General features: G+C 54.6%; 1 protein-coding gene across 2 annotated transcripts; it reads left to right on the forward strand.

Moving 5' to 3' along the window:
• Positions 1-4,003: 4,003 nt before the first annotated feature.
• Positions 4,004-17,796, forward strand: FN3K (fructosamine 3 kinase). 2 transcript variants are annotated; one of them, XM_039476745.2, is made up of 6 exons: positions 4,048-4,527; positions 7,446-7,597; positions 8,931-9,022; positions 9,478-9,560; positions 15,765-15,887; positions 17,219-17,796. In XM_039476745.2, exons 1-6 carry the CDS (start codon positions 4,387-4,389, stop codon positions 17,555-17,557), a joined length of 930 nt encoding a protein of 309 aa, XP_039332679.1. In that variant the 5' UTR covers positions 4,048-4,386; the 3' UTR covers positions 17,558-17,796. The 2 variants fall into 2 exon arrangements, with proteins under 2 accessions (XP_039332680.1, XP_039332679.1); XM_039476746.2 differs by lacking the exon at positions 15,765-15,887 and having other exon boundaries at positions 4,004-4,527.
• The last annotated feature ends 520 nt before the right edge of the window (positions 17,797-18,316 follow it).

Here is an 18,316-nt window from a genome sequence, read left to right on the forward strand (position 1 = left end):
TAAAGCCTGCAGGAAGAGAGCAGTTTCCACACAATAAGAACCAGCCAGATGTGGTGGCTCACACCTATCATCCCACACTTTGGGAGGCCAAGGCAGTTGGATCACCTGTGGTCAGGAGTTCCAGACCAGCCTGGCCAATGTGGCAAAGCCCCATCTCTAAAAATACAAAAGTTCGCTGTGCGTGGTGGTGGGCGCCTGTAATCCCAGCTACTCTGGAGGTTGAGGCAGGAGAATCACTTGAACCCGGGAGGCAGAGGTTGCAGTGAGCCAAGGTCATGCCATTTCACTCCAGCCTAGAGACGAGCAAAACTTTGTCTTGAAAAAATAAAATAATATAAGAACCAAAATGGCCCCAAGCTTCTGAACATCAAAACTGGAGCCAGCAAGCCATGGCACCTTCTTAGTTCCTAAGGAACATGGTCTGATCTCCAAGCTGGAATTCGATACCCAGCCAAGCTGTCAACCAGGAATAAGGAAATTTACAAATGTACAAGGGCTCACATTGGCTCGTGATCAATCTTTGGTCAAGATGCAACAGCAGGGTGGGCTTCAGATGAGAAAAGAATGCCAGGGAGTGGTGCATGCCCTTTCTGCAGAAACCACAGCCATCCTCCTGCCCCACCCGCCGTTCTGCAGCAGCCTTGCCACTCCTGTGAAGAGGTGGCTGCTTGGCTGGGTGCTGTGGCTCACACCTGTAATCCCACACTTTGGTATGCTGAGGCAGGCAGATCACCTGAGGCCAGGAGATTGAAACCAGCCTGGCCAACATGGCAAAACTTCGTAAAAATACAAAAATTAGCTGGGCAGGGTGACACATGCTTGTGATCTCAGCTGCTCAGGAGGCTGAGGTAGGAGAATGGCTTCAACAAGGGAGGTGGAGGTTGCAGTGAGCCAAGGTTGCACTCCAGCCTGGGTGACAGAGCAAGACCCTGTCTCAAAAAAAAAAAAAAAAAGAAAGGTGGCTGCTGATCCCCTTCCCTTGATGGTGGCTTTGGAGATCAATGGAAGGAGGTGCAAATGACGGTTGTGGCTGCTGAGGCCAGGTCATAAAGGCCTTTGTTTCTGACCGTTCCCTGGGAGCACTGGCTCTCCCATTGCTCACTCTTGGAACCTGGCCTCCATGTTCAGGGAAGCTGAGGCCACACCAAGACGCCGCATGGATATGCCCTTCTTGACAGTGACTGCTAAGCCCGGGTTCCAGTGATCTTGGCCTAAGTGCCAGGTGCAGGAGTTAAGGAGCTTCCCAGTGACCCCTGCCCAGCTGAGCAGGTGGGCAGGACTGGGCATGGGCAGCTCCCAAAGGCTGCCTCCTAGCAGCAGAGCCCCTGTGTCTCTGTGGGAAGACAACTGGGGCTCCCCCCAAAACAGATGTATTGATTAAAACCCCACACACGGCTGGGCGTGGTGGCTCACGCCTGTGGTCCCACACTTTGGGAGTCTGAGGCAGATGGATCACCTGAGGTCTGGAGTTCCAGACCAGCCTGACCAACATGGTGAAACCCCACCTGTACTAAAATTACAAAATTTTCAGCCGGGCGTGGTGGCGGGTGCCTGTGATCCCAGTACTCGGGAGGCTGAGGCAGGAGAATCGCTTGAACTCAGGAGGTGGAGGTTGCAGTGAGTGGAGGTGGTGCCACTGCACTCCAGCCTGGGCAACAGAGACTCTTGTCACAAAAAATAAATAATAAACCTCACACAGCTGCTGGTCTCATCAAAATGCTGCAGGCTTTATCTTCCCAGAGGCTGCCTACCGCTTAGCAGAGATGTTTCTACCTAAGTGGACGCCTGCTTGTGGAACAGAGAGTTTCCTGGGACGCATCCTAGGAATGCAGGGTCCCAGCCTGTAGGTAACACCCGCCATGGGCACCGAGGAAGAACCGTCCAGACCCCAGGCACAACCAGTGCCTGAGGAATATCTTAGTTTATGGTGTTATTACTCAGCTGTTTCCTTTATATAATCCTTCATATATAATCATATATTAGTATATAGAATTAGTGCCTGAAGTATAACTTACTGCTTACATATATCTAGCTTACATAATCATACTTAATACTTATACCTAGCATACTTAGTACTTACACCTAGCATACTTAGTTCTGTATAATCTTTCTATATAATCATCTAGGTATTGTAGTCAGAGCTGTACTGACACATTCAGTGCTGATTTATAGAATCCTCCCATATAACCACATAGTCGTCTGTAGTAGGAGGAATGCCTGGAGCAGTCACAGACAGAAGCAGTACATGGGAAAACAGCCGGACCAGGACGAGAACCCAAGACCCAGGCGGCGGCGGCCCCGCCTGAAAGGGCACACGCTGTACGGCAGGCTTGGAGCAGGAGCCTCGCCTCCTGAGAAAGGAGCTGTAGCACCTTGCATCCAGTTCCTGTGGAAAGTCGGCCTCAGGCCTGAGATCCTGGAAGTAACCGCGGGAGAAGAACCCTCTGGTGTGACCAGTCACGGCGGCCGGACACCCTGTCAGTCTTTTCTCACTCTGTGCTAGCTCAATCATCCTCCCATAAATATCTTAAGAGAAGAGCACAAGTCTTCAGCTCCCACTGCACTGGCTTACAGCATCCTTCTATTGGAAACCCTTTGAAGTCTCCAGTCCCCAGATAAGAAGTGTGGCCCACGACACCTGCTGCACACAGCCACCTCCTTGCCTCGGTGACCTAATGGGGGTGGACCCCTTTTTGTACACGACCCTCTACTACTGCGCACGGCCCACCTCTGCCCAGGTGACATAATGGGGTGGCCCCCTTGCTTGTGACTCATGTGATTACATATGCCGTATCACTAAGCCTATAGATGATGACCTCACTCACGACCTTGCCCCCTGCTTGTACCTAATACATACAGATGCTCTTGGGCATTTTGGGGTACCCCCTGCTGATCTCCGCTCAGGCTGTGTGGCCCCCCCGAGTCCAGATGCTCTTCACCAGTTCTTCAGTGTCCCGTCTCTTTACTTCTCAGATACTGCACCTCAGCACAGCATAAGAGACACCCCACAAGCCTGTGGGGCCCTACAGCCCTGCACCAGCCCTGTCCCGGGACTTCTGGGGACTTCCTGCTGGACAGCTTCCCCGGGAGACTCATGGGTGTAGAAGGTGGGGCTGATGTCAGAAAGACACTTGAGATTCCCCCCCCCACCTCCCAGTGCTGGGACCGTTGGCACGTCAGCAAGTTAATCTCCCTGTGCCTCAGTTTCCTCATCTGGAAGGTGGGGGGTAGTGACGGCCCCTTCACAGGATGGTTGTGAGGCTTGTCTGACATTTACCTTGGGTCCGAGCGCACAGCAAAAGCTCAATAAATGGCATTAGTCCCAAATCTCTCTTCCTGGGCCCTTTCTTATTTTGTGAAGTGAACTTACCATGGGCTGAATTAAAAACCAGCAGAGAGCAGGGGAGGGCTTCATGGGTCCGCGAGGCGGTGGAGGGGGATCCTGGAAGGGGCCCCCATGATCTGGTCCTGAAACACTTCAGGTGGGGTGCAGTGGCTCACACCTGTAATCCCAGCGCTGTGGGAGGCTGAGGCAGGCGGATCACCTGAGGTCGGGAGTTCGAGTGCAGCCTGACCGACGTGGGGAAACCCACCTCTCCTAAAACTACAGAATGTAGCCGGGCATGGTGGCGCTCGCCTGTAATCCGAGCTACTCAGGAGGCTGAGGCAGGAGAATCGCTTGAACCCGGGAGGCGCAGGTTTCAGTGAGACGAGATTGCGCCGCCGCACCCCAGCCTGGACGACGGGACGAGACTCCATCTCTTAAAAACAAAACCTCTTGTCCAATGACTGCAGCACGGACTGGGCTCGGGTGCGCCTGTTCGTGTGCACGCGTGTGTCCCTGTGTGCCTGCGCGCGCATGGGCCTTCCCGTGTCTGAATCCCTTTCCCAGGATGTCCTGGAGTCCGGGGCCCCCCGCGGGGCCGGGTCAGCGCGCGCCATCAGAGCCCCACGGCAGCCGTCCCTCCGGCTGGCACCTGCCCCCCTCCCGCCCCGTGAGCAAACCCCACGTAGTCCTCACCGGCCGCTGGGCCCGGCCTGTCTGCAGCGTGGGAAGCCGGCCAGGCCTGTGACCCGCGCCCGGGCGAGGGACGGACGTGCGTCCGCCGCGTGGGAGGCGTTCCGGGTCCCTGCAGGGAGCTCAGTCCCAGCGCCCGCGGAGCTGCGCCGACCCCCGGCTCCTTTCCCCGCATCCCGGGCGCAGGGCCGAGGGGGCGCCGGGTGCGGGCGCGAGCCGGAGCAGGACCGACGCGGGGAGCGCGCGGAGATCCCGCCGGAGGCCGCCCCTCCCTCCCGCCGCCCGGGGTCACGCGCCGCGCGGTCCCCGCCCCGCCCCGCAGCGCCTGGGCCAGCGCTTCCCAGCGGCGAGCCCCGAGTCCCGCGCCCATGGAGCAGCTGCTGCGCGCCGAGCTGCGCACCGCGACCCTGCGGGCCTTCGGCAGCCCCGGCGGCGGCTGCATCAGCGAGGGCCGAGCCTACGACACGGACGCAGGCCCGGTGTTCGTCAAAGTCAACCGCAGGACGCAGGTGCTGGCCCGTGGGCTCCGCGGGGCTCTGCGCCGCCTGGGGAGGCGGAGGGGCCGGGCGGGCGCATTTCCCAGGGCTGGGCCTGGTGGGGTCCGCCGCGGCGCTGGGGGCGGCACCTGCGGGGAGCGCGGCTCCAGCGTCCTCTGAAGGTTTCGGCACCGCCACTGCCTTCCTTTGGCCTCCATGCACACCGCACAGGCTTCTGGGGGTGGTTTTAATTTTTCTATCCATCAAGCATGCAGGGAGGTGAGGCTTGGGGTCCCGGGCCCAGCTCTGGGCCGCCCCCCTCAGCCCACGGCCCTGGCAGTGGAGACAAAGCGGAGACGTGGCTGGACCCTGCGAGGAGGCCAGGCCAGCGTTCTCCTTCCCACAGGCTTTGCCTGTGTTTAGCCCGGGTTTCTATCTCCTGCTGAAAGTATTTCTGTTTAAGAATGTATGGGCCGGGCGCGGTGGCTCACGCCTGTAATCCCAGCACTTTGGGAGGCCGAGGTGGGTGGATCACAAGGTCAAGAGATCGAGACCATCCTGGTCAACATGGTGAAACCCCGTCTCTACGAAAAATACAAAAAATTAGCTGGGCATGGTGGCGCGTGCCTGTAATCCCAGCTACTCAGGAGGCTGAGGCAGGAGAATTGCCTGAACCCAGGAGGTGGAGGTTGCGGTGAGCCGAGATCGCGCCATTGCACTCCAGCCTGGGTAACAAGAGTGAAACTCCATCTCAAAAAAAAAAAAAAAAAAAAAAAAAAAAAAGGCCGGGCGCGGTGGCTCAAGCCTGTAATCCCAGCACTTTGGGAGGCCGAGGCGGGTGGATCACGAGGTCGAGAGATCGAGACCATCCTGGTCAACGTGGTGAAACCCCGTCTCTACTAAAAATACAAAAATTAGCTGGGCATGGTGGCGCGTGCCTGTAATCCCAGCTACTTAGGAAGCTGAGGCAGGAGAATTGCCTGAGCCCAGGAGGCGGAGGTTGCGGTGAGCCGAGATCGCGCCATTGCACTCCAGCCTGGGTAGCAAGAGCGAAACTCCGTCTCAAAAAAAAAAAAAAAAAAAAAAAAAAAAAAAAAGAATGTATGGGCCGGGCGGTGGCTCACGCCTGTAATCCCAGCACTTTGGGAGGCCGAGGCAGGCGGATCATGAGGTCTGGAGTTCAAGACCAGCCTGGTCAACATGGTGAAACCCTGTCTCTACTAAAAATACAAAAATTAGCCGGGCATGGTAGCACGCGCCTGTAGTCCCAGCCACTCTGAGGCTGAGGCAGAAGAATTACTTGAACCCAGGAGGCGGAGGTCGCCTCAAAAAAAAAAAAAAAAGTGTGGAAAATGTTAGCACAGGTGTAGAAAGTTAGCTTAAGCCTTGAGAGCAGGCGGGCCGGGAAAGGCAGGCCTGGGCACCCTCCCGGCCCGAGCGGGCTCAGGAGGCTCTGCCGCTCTGGTGGGGGAGGCTCTGAGGGGCTGCACGGGTCCTGGTGGGAAGTGCTGGCAGGAGGAACCCAGCCCGGGCGTGGGATTGGATCCTCCCGTGTCTCCTGCTCTGCTGGCTCAGGACCCGAACCCGTCAAAGTGAGGAGTCCCACTCACTGTGAAGCAGTTTTTGCTTCAGGCTTCCCACAGGGCCTGGGAAACTTACTCAGCTGGTCCTGAAAGCTCTGCAGGGTGAGACCCCGCCTTTCCTTCCACCCCGCGAAGGCCCTGCACACAGTAGGTGCTCAGTCCATGCACGAGAGCTGGTGACGCTGGGACCCCTGGGGCTTAGCAGCCCGAAGCCCAGGAGTCCTCTGCCTGGACCTGGGAGCAGGGCTGGGGTGTGCCGCTGCCCTCCCAGCTGTGGACGCTCACACTCACCCGAGGTTCAGGCTGGCATGGGCTGCCAGGCTGGGGAGGCTGTACCTGGCGTCCCCTGGGGTACTTTGAAGTCAAGGATGTTCTTTTCCTGTGTGACAGTAGATGCTTTGGTCTCATTCATGAGGTTTGATTTTTTAAAACATGCAATCCTACACTTTGGGAGGCCGAGGCAGGCAGATCACATGAGGCCAGGAGATCTAGACAGCCTGGCCAACCTGGTGAAACCCCATCTCTAGTAAAAATACAAAAAAACAGCGGGGTGTGGTGGCAGGTGCCTGTAATTCCAGATACTCGGGGGGACTGAGGCAGGAGAATCATTTGAACTCAAGAGGTGGAGGCTGCAGTGAGCTGAGATCACGACATTGCACTGCAGCCTGGGTAACAGAGTGAGACTCTGTCTCAAAACAAACTAATATGCAATTCTAGAGGCCAAGGTATTCACAGACCACACTGATCAATGCATTTCAACCAATGTGTAGCGTACATAAGGCGGGAGTTCACCTAACTCAAAATTGGGATGTTAGTGGGGGTATTTCAGAAACAGGAAGGCCCGGTCTCATGGGAGGTGCTGGGGGCAGGCAGGGTGTTCGGTGCCTTTTAGCTTCCCAGCCCCTGCTGGGTGCGTGTCAATTGGAGGATGGGCCCAGCCCCCTTCATCCCTGCCCAAAGTGTGTGCCCAGGTCAGCTCCACAGCTCTGCTATGGCTGCCACACCCTAAGAGGCAGCAAGGAAGCTGGGTGACCCGGGAGTCCAGCTCTGGACCCTCAGTTAACTCACACCTCCCCACGTCCACAGCGCTCCATGGCAGCCCCCCGTGGCCTGTGCTTCCTCCTCTCACAGCAGCCTGCAGACCCCACACCCCTCAGGCCCCAGGCTCAGACTCAGCTTTGCAGCCTCTCCTCTGCAACGGGGGCCCCTCTGCACTCTGCCCTCCGTGGTGGATGCCAGCTCCCAGCTGGTATCAGAGACTGAAGGTCCTTGTGGTTCCCACGTGGTGGCTTCCATCAAGGGCCTGGTGAGCAGAGGCCCTGGCTGAGTCAACAAGGCTGACGAGGCTCATGGCTGTTCTGGATGCAGGCCCGGCAGATGTTTGAGGGGGAGGTGGCGAGCCTGGAGGCCCTCCGGAGCACAGGCCTGGTGCGAGTGCCGAGGCCCATGAAGGTCATCGACTTGCCAGGCGGTGGGGCCGCCTTTGTGATGGAGCATTTGAAGATGAAGAGCTTGAGCAGGTGAGTGTGTGTGAGAGACCCATATGCACACGTGCGTGCCGGCAGAGAGAGACAGAGAGACACAGAGAGACAGAGATAGGGACAGAGACGGGGAGGGAGGCAGAGAGTCAGGGAGCAGCCTCTGGCTGAGCGGCCCACACAACTGCCCAGTTATCAGAGGCAGGGCCAGGAGTTCCACCCTGACATTCTCCATGCAGATAAAAAGTTGCTGCTTTCTGGTATGTGACTGTTTTTTAAAGATTAGTTTGGCTGTAATGAGGCTGTATAAAATAAGTTTTTTTTTTTTTTTTTTTTTTTGAGACGGAGTTTCGCTCTTGTTACCCAGGCCGGAGTGCAATGGCGTGATCTCGGCTCACCACAACCTCCGCCTCCCGGGTTCAGGCAATTCTCCTGCCTCAGCCTCCTGAGTAGCTGGGATTTCAGGCATGCGCCACCATGCCCAGCTAATTTTTTGTATTTTTAGTAGAGACGAGGTTTCACCATGTTGACCAAGATGGTCTCGATCTCTCGACCTTGTGATCCACCCGCCTCGGCCTCCCAAAGTGCTGGGATTACAGGCTTGAGCCACCGCGCCCGGCCCCTTTTTTTTTTTTTTTTGAAACACAGTCTCACTCAGTTGCCCAGGCTAGAGTGCAGTGGCACAATCTCAGCTCACTGCAACCTCTGCCTCCAGGGTTCAAGTGATTCTCCCACCTCAGCTTCCTGAGTAGCTGGGATTGCAGGTGACTGCCACCACACCTGGCTAATTTTTATATTTTTAGTAGAGATGGAGTTTCACCATGTTGGCCAGGCTGGTCTTAAACTCCTGATCTCAAGGGATCCACGCACTTTGGGCTCCCAAAGTGCTGGTAGTACAGGCATGAGCCACCACACCTCGCCAAAATAAGTATATTTGAACCTGTCATTTGCTTTGTACTTTATTTTTATCTTATGTTTTTTCAGAGACATAGTCTTGCTCTGTTGCCCAGGCTGGAGTGAAATGGCATCATCTTGGCTCACTGCAACCTCCGCCTCCTGGGTTCAAGCAATTCTCCTGCCTCAGCCTCCTGAGTAGCTGGGATTACAGATGCATGCCACCTCACCCAGCTAATTTTTGTATTTTTACTAGAAACGGGGTTTCACCATGTTGGCCAGGATGGTCTTGATCTCCTGACCTTGTGATCTGCCTGCCTTGGCCTCTGAAAGTGCTAGGATTATAGGTGTGAGCCACTGTGCCTGGCCAAGAGTGGAGAGTAGTTTTTAATGTATTTAAAACATTTCTCAAAATGGAACAAACTGGGTGATGTTATTTTTTATTTGTTATTTTAATTAGCTGCATTTCTTCTTTCCTCAGTCAAGCATCAAAACTTGGAGACCAGATGGCAGATTTGCACCTTTACAACCAGAAGCTCAGGGAGAAGCTGAAGAAGGAGGAGAACACAGTGGGTATGTTCAGATTGCTTTTGGATACCCTTGACCCAGCCACATTGTCTATCCTAGATTGGTGCTCATAGTACTTCTTGGTGGCATTTCAATAATAGGCTGAGTTGTATACCATCTCCCTTTACACTACAGTATGAAAACGAGATTATTAAATAAGAATTTTGATGGAGCTGATAAGCTAGTAGAATTGGCACATTACCCCTTTTACACCCAGCCCTCCTGTCTGGTGTGCTTGAGGTAATAACCACCCCTTTTATACCCAGCCTTGCTGTCCAGTGTGCTTGAGGTAGGAGTGTCCTGGCAGATCCATATGTTGACTAATTGCTATGTATGTAGTATATCCTCAGACCACCCATATTGTAGCATGTGCAGCCCAGGCTTGTACTGATGCTATGCTGAGGTCTGGCATTTAAGAGAAAGACAAACGACTCCTTCAGGGCAAGGATCTCTGTCAACAGGTCGAAGAAGTGAGGGTGCTGAGCCTCAGTATGTGACCAAGTTCGGCTTCCACACGGTGACATGCTGCGGCTTCATCCCACAGGTGAGTGCCTGGGTGAGGGTGTTCCCTGATGCTCTAATGCTGGTCACCCACTCTTTATATGTGACAGAATGCAGTCCACTAGGCACTAGTAAGATTGACTACCTGATTTCTGAAAGCAGAGTACAAGCTGTGATATCTGGAATGGGGAGAGCAGATGCTGAGGGTCACTGAGCTGAGCTGAGCAGGCTCATGGGACATGCTGAGGCAGGCAGATTGGCATTCCAAGCAGAGGCAGCCTCGAGTGCAAAGGTTGTGTTGCACAAGGCTCCTGATGAGTATGAGGGACTGGAGACAGTGGGTGACAGGTAGTGTGCAAAGTCAGGGATTAAGTCCTGATTACTCAGCTCCTCCCTGAGGCCTTTACAAATTATTATTTATTCAGAGACAATTTTGATATAATTCACATAAGACCCACCATTTTAAAGGGTAGAATTAATTGGTTTCAGTACATTCACAAGGGTGTGCAAACATCACCGCTGTTTAATTCCAGAACATCTTCAGTACCCTGAAACAGAACCCATTAGCAGTCACCCGCTCTGTCCCCTTCCCTGGCAGCCTCTAATGTCCCTTCTGTCTCTTCGAATTGACCTATTCTGGACATTTCATATGAGTGGAATCACATAAAATGTGACCTTTTGTGCCTGGCTTCTTTCACTAGGCACTGTGTTTCAGGGTTCTTCCGTGTTGTAGCAGGTATTAGAATGCTATTCTCTTATGGCCGAATGATATTACATTGTATGGCTAGGCCACATTTTTGCTTATGTATTCCTTTTTACGGCTGAATAATATCGAGGCCTCTTGAACCAACATCTCTGAAACCTGTGAAATTCCAAAGAAGGCTCTGGACAGCCCACCTGCCCTATGCTTCCCTCAAAGAAGCCATTATGGGACCATATTTTGGCTTCATTAGGGACACAGTGTCCATTACATAAGACCTAGTCCGGTTTAAAGTTACTGCTTCCTGAAGAGAGGATGCTTTCCAATCTGTGCCCTCATCAAAGCCTGTCCTGACTAGTTGGGTCTCTGGGGATAATGACCAAGCTCTCCCTGGTGTGGGTGGAGGGAGATTCTCCCAGCTGGAGGCCACTTGGGGCAAGATCCTCATGACGCCCAAGCAGATTTAGGGTTCCCAGCCAACAGGCAGTCATATCTGGGCTCACTAGAACTGCACATGGAGTCTGCCAGATTTACCAAGACCCCCGAGATCTCAGCCACGGTGGGTTCCCCTGGGGTCACACAGCTGCCTAGAGTCAGTGAGCAGCACTGCCTTCATCGTCAGGTGAGCTGTGGATGCTGAGGTCAAGGGCTGCAAGTGTGGGGTCTGTGGGACTTGGCTCCCCAGCAGAGTGGTGTTTCAAAGAAATGAAGTGAAATCTTACCCAGAGCTTCTGTGTGTGAAGCAGATGAGAAGGCGGCTGCTGTTTGGAGCACAGGTGGCCCCTCAACGCCCCTTTTGGACTCCAGGATCAAGGAGCCACCTCAGATCAGCTGTCCCCTGGCTAGGAAGGGTGAGGGGCTAGGGAAGACACCTGCCCTGCATCCTGCCCGTTGTGCCCTGGACAGCACCAGGTTCTGGAGGCTTCCCACTCCTTGGGAGGGCTGAGTGGGTCCTGGGGAGTGTGTGCGGCCTCCATTTGGGGGCAATGCTGAGCAGTGGGCTCCTCAGACACCGGAGGCACCGAGGCCCGCTGGGGCCACCAGCCGTGTCGGCTGCACTGATGGCCGCCTGCTCCGTATGCTGACACATACCAGGCAGTGCTCAAAGTGCTTCATCGGACTCAACTCACCCACCAGCCCTAGCAGGTAACCAGGCAGGTGGTGTCATTGATCCGTGTTATAGACGAGGAAGCTGATGTGCAGGGTGACACTCCCGGGACCGTGGAGCTCGTCATGGGGCAGCTGGGCTTTGGTTCTCAGTCTGGCTCCAGAGCACAGGCCTGACCAAGACACAGCCCTGCCTGCCCCTCTGTGAAGGGGAGGCCTGGCCACTGGGACCAGCTGTGCACCCTGGGGGCACCTTTCCTGGGCCGCTGGATCACAGCCCCTCTGTTCAGGTAGCGGGACTGGGATGGCCCATGCTGGTCCCCTGCTCCCAGCACTAGCCCTGGGCGTCTTCCCAAGAGAGGACAGAGCTCAGACGCCAGGTACTTGGGCAGACACATGGGAAATGAAGGGAGGCGGCAGGGTGCCCATCTGAGCTGGGGTCTGACAGCCAGGCTGTGGGGAGGGGGACTTTCCATCCTGCTTTTTTTTTTTTTTTTTTTTTTTGAGACGGAGTTTCGCTCTTGTTACCCAGGCCGGAGTGCAATGGCGCGATCTCGGCTCACCGCAACCTCCGCCTCCCGGGTTCAGGCAATTCTCCTGCCTCAGCCTCCTGAGTAGCTGGGATTACAGGCACGAGCCACCATGCCCAGCTGATTTTTTGTATTTTTAGTAGAGACGGGGTTTCACCATGTTGACCAGGATGGTCTCGATCTCTTGACCTTGTGATCCACCCGCCTCGGCCTCCCAAAGTGCTGGGATTACAGGCTTGAGCCACCGCGCCCGGCTCCATCCTGCTCTTGAGGTGTACACAGCACCTGGGGGTGAGCCCCAGGCTGAGTCACCACAGCACCTACGTGCAGGGAGAGCCTGATGGTGTGGGCCCGCGACCAGGGTGGTCCTCCCTGTAAAACTCCCCTGAGTTTTACAAAATAACTCTTTGTACAAAATAAGCTTTGCATTTTTCTCTATTTCGAGGTGTAATTGACGTAAACTGCACCTATTTAAAACACATAATTTGGTGCATTTTGACATGTTTGTACCTGTGAACCTCTTGCCACAGTCAAGGTGAGTATACTGATGACCCTGCGCCTGGGCAGCCACTCGTTTGCTGTCACTGTGGATTAGTTTGCATCCTGTGGAATTTAATATAAAGAGAATCGTATGGCATGCAGTCTTTTCGTCTGGCTGCTTTCACTCGGCAAAATCATTCTGACATTTATCCATGTCTGAAATCTTTGGATGTTCATCCTTGACACACATCCACGGTACATGTATGAAAAGTCCACCCCACGGTATGGATATTACACAGCCTGTTTATCCATCCATATGTGGATGGACTTCCAGGCCATTTCCAGCTTTTGGTTATACAAATAAAGCTGCTGTGAACCTTTGTGTACAGATCTTTGCACAAATGCTTCCACTTACCTTAGATAAATACTTATGGTGGGAATGACTGTGTCATATGGTGGATTCATACTTAACTCTTTAAGAAACTACCAAACATGGCCGGGCGCGGTGGCTCAAGCCTGTAATCCCAGCACTTTGGGAGGCCAAGGCGGGTGGATCACGAGGTCAAGAGATCGAGACCAACGTGGTCAACATGGTGAAACCCTGTCTCTACCAAAAATACAAAAAATTAGCTGGGCATGGTGGTGCGTGCCTGTAATCCCAGCTACTCAGGAGGCTGAGGCGGGAGAATTGCCTGAGCCCAGGAGGCGGAGGTTGCGGTGAGCCGAGATCGCGCCATTGCACTCCAGCCTGGGTGACAAGAGTGAAAAAACTCCATCTCAAAAAAAAAAAAAAAAAAGAAACTACCAAACTTGGCCTGGTGCAGTGGCTCACGCCTGTAATTCAGCAAGTGAAACCCTGTCTCTACTAAAGATACAAAAAACTAGTCAGGCGGGGTGGCAGACGCCTGTAGTCCCAGCTACTCAGGAGGCTGAGGCAGGGGAAACAGTTGAACCTGGGAGGTGGGGAGGTTGCAGTGAGCTGAGGCTGCAGCACTGCACTCCATTCTGAGTCTGGGCAACAAGAACAAAACTCAGTCTCAAAAAGAAAAAAAAAATATCCTTTTTATCTTTTTTTTTTTTTGAAATGGAGTTTCGCTCTGTTGAGCAGGCTGGAGTGCAATGGCATGATCTTGGCTCAGTGCAGCCTCTGCCTCCTGGGTTCAAGCGATTCTCCTGCCTCAGCCTCCTGAGTAGCTGGGATTACAGGCACGCGCCACCACGCCCGGCTAATTTTTGTATTTTTAGTAGAGACGGGGTTTCACCATGTTGACCAGGATGGTCTCGATCTCTTGACCTCGTGATCCACCCGCCTCGGCCTCCCAAAGTGCTGGGATTACAGGGTTGAGCCACCGCACCCAGCCTGTTTTTTGTATTTTTTAATAGAGACAGGGTTTCATCATGTTGCCCAGGCTGGTCTAGAAGTCCTGACCTCAGGCACTGCCTGCCTTGGCCTCCCAAAGTGCTGGGATCACAGGTGTGAGCCACTGTGCCTGGCCCTTTTTATTCCTTTTAATATCTGTAAACTGTGTATTGATGTCACCTCTCTCATTCCCGACACGGGTAATGTATCTGTCAGCCCAGTGAGGTGTTTTGTTTATCAATTTTACTGACCGCCTCAAAGGACCAACTTTTTGCACGTTAATTTTCTCATTTTTCTAACTTCTATTTCACTGATTTTAGATAAATTATTTATTATTTCATTTTTTCTGCTTACATTAAGTTTAATGTGCTCTTCTTTTTCTGGTTGGTTAAGGTAGAGGCTGAGGTCATTACTTTGAGATCTTTGCTCACACAGACCTTTAGGGCTATGCTTTTCCCCGTAAGTATTGCTTCAGTGGCATCTCACAAATTATAAGTTGTGTTTTTGCTTTCACTCAATTGAAAACACTTTCTAATTTCCCTTTAGAAGTCTTCCTTACACAGATTTCAGAAGTGTGTTATTTAGCTTTCAAATATTTGAGGAATTCCCAGAGATTTTCCTATTCATTTATGATTGAATTTCATTTTACTTTGCATGCTTAAATTCAATTTATTGAGATTTGTGTGCAGGGAGAAAAATCTTTCTCTATTTCCCTTCTCATAGGCCTCATAATCCTACTGGATTAATAATTCACCCTTATGATTTTATTTTATTTTATTTTATTATTTTATTATTTTTTTTTTGAGACGGAGTTTCGCTCTTGTTACCCAGGCTGGAGTGCAATGGCGTGATCTCGGCTCACCACAACCTCCGCCTCCTGGGTTCAGGCAATTCTCCTGCCTCAGCCTCCTGAGTAGCTGGGATTACAGGCACATGCCACCACGCCCAGCTAGTTTTTTGTATTTTTAGTAGAGACGGGGTTTCACCATGTTGACCAGGATGGTCTCGATCTCTCGACCTCGTGATCCACCCGCCTCGGCCTCCCAAAGTGCTGGGATTACAGGCTTGAGCCACCACGCCCGGCCCCTTATGATTTTATTTAACCCTCATTACCTCCTAGAGGCCCTTCCTCCAATACAGCTGTAATAGGGTTAGGGCTTCCATGTAGGAATGGGCTGGGGCACCATTCAGTCCACAGCAGGAGATGGGATTTATCTATTTATCCTGCAGCCCTCAGTTTCATGTATTTTGGGGCTGTGACATTAGAGGTGTAGGCATTTGGGATTATTATGCATGTCAGTCAACTCCCTTTGTGAAATGACTATACGATTTTCTTTGCTCTGAAATCCACTTTGTCTTGTATTAATGCAGCCACTCCGGCTTTCTTTTGACTGGTGTTAGCGTGGTGTATCTTTTCCATCCTTTTTTTTTTTTTTTTGAGATGGAGTTTCGCTCTTGTCACCCAGGCTGGAGTGCAATGGCGCGATCTCGGCTCACCGCAACCTCCGCCTCCTGGGTTCAGGCAATTCTCCTGCCTCAGCCTCCTGAGTAGCTGGGATTACAGGCACGCGCCGCCATGTCCAGCTAATTTTTTGTATTTTTAGTAGAGACGGGGTTTCACCATGTTGACCAGGATGGTCTCGATCTCTTGACCTCGTGATCCACCCGCCTCGGCCTCCCAAAGTGCTGGGATGACAGGCGTGAGCCGCCGCGCCCGGCCTTTTCCATCCTTTTAAGCTATTTTTTTCATAGACGATGCATTTTTGCACATGACGTGTTGGCTTTTGCTTTATTTTTCCCACCTGCCAATCTGTCATTTACCTGGAGTGTTTGTTTTTGACAGTCATGTTCGCTGTCATATGCTGAGGTTTGAGTCTGTCATCTTTCGGTTTGTCTCATCCGCCCTTCGCTCCCTCCTCCCTCTTTACCTGCCTTCTTCTGGGTTGTTCTGTGTTTCCGTCTCGCCTCCTCTGCTGGCTGACTAGCCGTCCGCGGTGTGCTTAACGGCCCCTCCACGGTTTAGGCAGCACGTGGCTCCCAGCTGCAGCCTCACCTCTTCCCTGTTGCCAGGTGAATGAATGGCAGGATGACTGGCCCACCTTTTTCGCCCGGCACCGGCTCCAGGCGCAGCTGGACCTCATTGAGAAGGACTATGCTGACCGAGAGGCACGAGAACTCTGGTCCCGGCTACAGGTGGGCACGGCAGTGACTTCTCTGGGCAAGGGCTGGTCCTCTCATGAGCCCACCCCATTTGTGTGGGGTCCTCTGTGAAACCGAGCCCCGGAGCAGAGAGGGTCAAGTCAGGGGCACATCAGTGCCTGACCAGCGGCCTGACCGGGAAGCCGAAGGGGCGAGAAGTGAAGACAGGCTTGGCTCCTGCCCCTCTCCCCTGCTGGGCCGCCAGGTGTTCAGCCTCAGGCTTTCCTCATGTGAAACGCAGGTGCTTGTAAAGGGTGTCGCTGACCCCGATCACTTTTCTTACTGTCAGTAACACTTGTCCACTCCAGCCCATTCCTCTCCCTTGGGAAGACGTGGGTACTGGATGCTCCAGTGACTGATTTCAACTCGTGACTGTCGGCCAGGTGCAGTGGCTCACGCCTGTAACTGCAGCACGTTGAGAGACTGAGGCAGGCGGTTCACTTGAGGTCAGGAGTTTGAGACTGGCCTGGCCAATGTGGTGAAACCCCGTCTCTCCTAAAAATACGAAAATGAACCGGGCATGGTGGTGCGTGCCTGAAATCCCAGCTACCTGGGAGGCTGAGGCAGGAGAATCGCTTGAACCCGGGAGGTGGAGGTTGCAGAGAGCCGAGATGGCGCCACTGCACTCCGGCCTGGGTGACAGTGAGACTCCGTCTCCATGATTGATTGACACCAATCAATACATGACAGACAAAGCTTGCAGACACACGTGGGAAGTGAAATGAAAGTGGAGGGAGTAGGCCGGGCGCGGTGGCTCAAGCCTGTAATCCCAGCACTTTGGGAGGCCGAGGTGGGTGGATCACGAGGTCAAGAGATCGAGACCATCCTGGTCAACATGGTGAAACCCCGTCTCTACTAAAAATACAAAAAATCAGCTGGGCATGGTTGTGCGTGCCTGTAATCCCAGCTACTCAGGAGGCTGAGGCAGGAGAATTGCCTGAACCCAGGAGGCGGAGGTTGCGGTGAGCCGAGATCGCGCCATTGCACTCCAGCCTGGGTAACAAGAGCGAAACTCCGTCTCAAAAAAAAAGAAAGTGGAGGGAGTTTGCTACGGTGGCCGTCACTGTGCCCGTCTGCGGATGGACCAGACTGTGATCTTGGCGGTTCTCCCGTGTGGAAGTCACTCGTTAGCATGTGCAGCTTCTAGACCTAAGTTAGGAGGAAATCCTGTTAGACAAAGCTGGACTCCCTGGAGTCTGGGCTTGGCAAGCAGTGCTGAGTCCGACTGGAGCCGGCTCGCAGGGGCCTCTGCCTTACGGCCACGAAGGAGGTGATGGGGCCGGGGCCCCCCAGGCCGGCGCTAACTGCGGCCGTTGCTCTCCCAGGTGAAGATCCCGGATCTGTTCTGCGGCCTGGAGATGGTTCCTGCCTTGCTCCATGGGGATCTCTGGTCGGGAAACGTGGCTGAGGACGACGCGGGGCCCATTATTTACGACCCGGCTTCCTTCTACGGCCATTCCGAGTTTGAACTGGCAATCGCCTTGATGTTTGGGGGCTTTCCCAGGTCCTTCTTCACTGCGTACCACCGGAAGATCCCCAAGGCTCCCGGCTTCGACCAGCGGCAGCTGCTCTACCAGCTCTTTAACTACCTGAACCACTGGAACCACTTCGGGCGGGAGTACAGGAGCCCTTCGCTGGGCACCATGCGGAGGCTGCTCAAGTAGCGGACCCCGCGCCTGCCCCCCGCCCCCCGCCCCTGCGCCCTTCCCCGGCCCCTTGTCCCGGTCCGTGTTCCCCAGTCCGCTACCTCCCGCCCCTGCCCCCTTCACCCGCCCGCGTCCCGGTCCCCCTTCCCTCTGCTCCCTGCCCCCTCGCAGATGCAGGGGGACAATAAAGTCCACAGCGGGCCTCGGCTGGCATCCCACGCCTCCGTGCTCCGCGCGTGGGGCTGCTTTCAGTCGAACGGGCGCGGACGTTTTTGCGGCGATTCCGGAGAAACGCACGCGGACCCGGTCGCCGAGACCAAAGTCGGCGCAGCGCCCAACGCGGCCTCCGGGCCCTGCTCCCGCTCGGGGGCGCGCCAGGGCTCGGCGCGGGGTCCGTGGGGTCCGCGAGTCCCAGCGCGGCTGGAATGGGTGACAGGGCGGTCGGCACTGAGCGGTGGGTCCCGGGACTCGCCTCGCGCCCCCGACCACGTGCTCAGGCCTTGCCCCGCCCCCTGCCAACCCACGCGTGCTCAAGCCCCGCCCCTGCCCAGCGTGCTCCGGCGTCAACTCCGCCTTCCACCGGCCCCACCCGGCAGCCCCGCCGGCCGCGCCTCAGGCTCCACCCCCTGTCCCGCCCCGCCCCCAGGCTCCACCCCTGTCCCGCCCCGCCCCAGACTCCACCCCCTGTCCCGCCCCGCCCCCAGGCTCCACCCCGTTTCCCGCCCCGCCCTCCGCGCCTCAGGCTCTACCCCCTGTCCCGCCCCGCCCTCTGCGCCT

Source organism: Saimiri boliviensis, chromosome 17 (genome assembly GCF_048565385.1).
Source record: "Saimiri boliviensis isolate mSaiBol1 chromosome 17, mSaiBol1.pri, whole genome shotgun sequence".
NCBI classification, from domain to species: domain Eukaryota; kingdom Metazoa; phylum Chordata; class Mammalia; order Primates; family Cebidae; genus Saimiri; species Saimiri boliviensis.

Bases quoted from the DNA above. Each gene is read 5' to 3' on its own strand.
- FN3K (XM_039476745.2), top strand. From the start codon at position 4,387: ATGGAGCAGCTGCTGCGCGCCGAGCTGCGCACCGCGACCCTGCGGGCC. The intron at 9,023-9,477 runs GTATGTTCAGAT...CTCTGTCAACAG, and splicing joins GAAGGAGGAGAACACAGTGG to GTCGAAGAAGTGAGGGTGCT. The intron at 9,561-15,764 runs GTGAGTGCCTGG...CCCTGTTGCCAG, and splicing joins GCTGCGGCTTCATCCCACAG to GTGAATGAATGGCAGGATGA.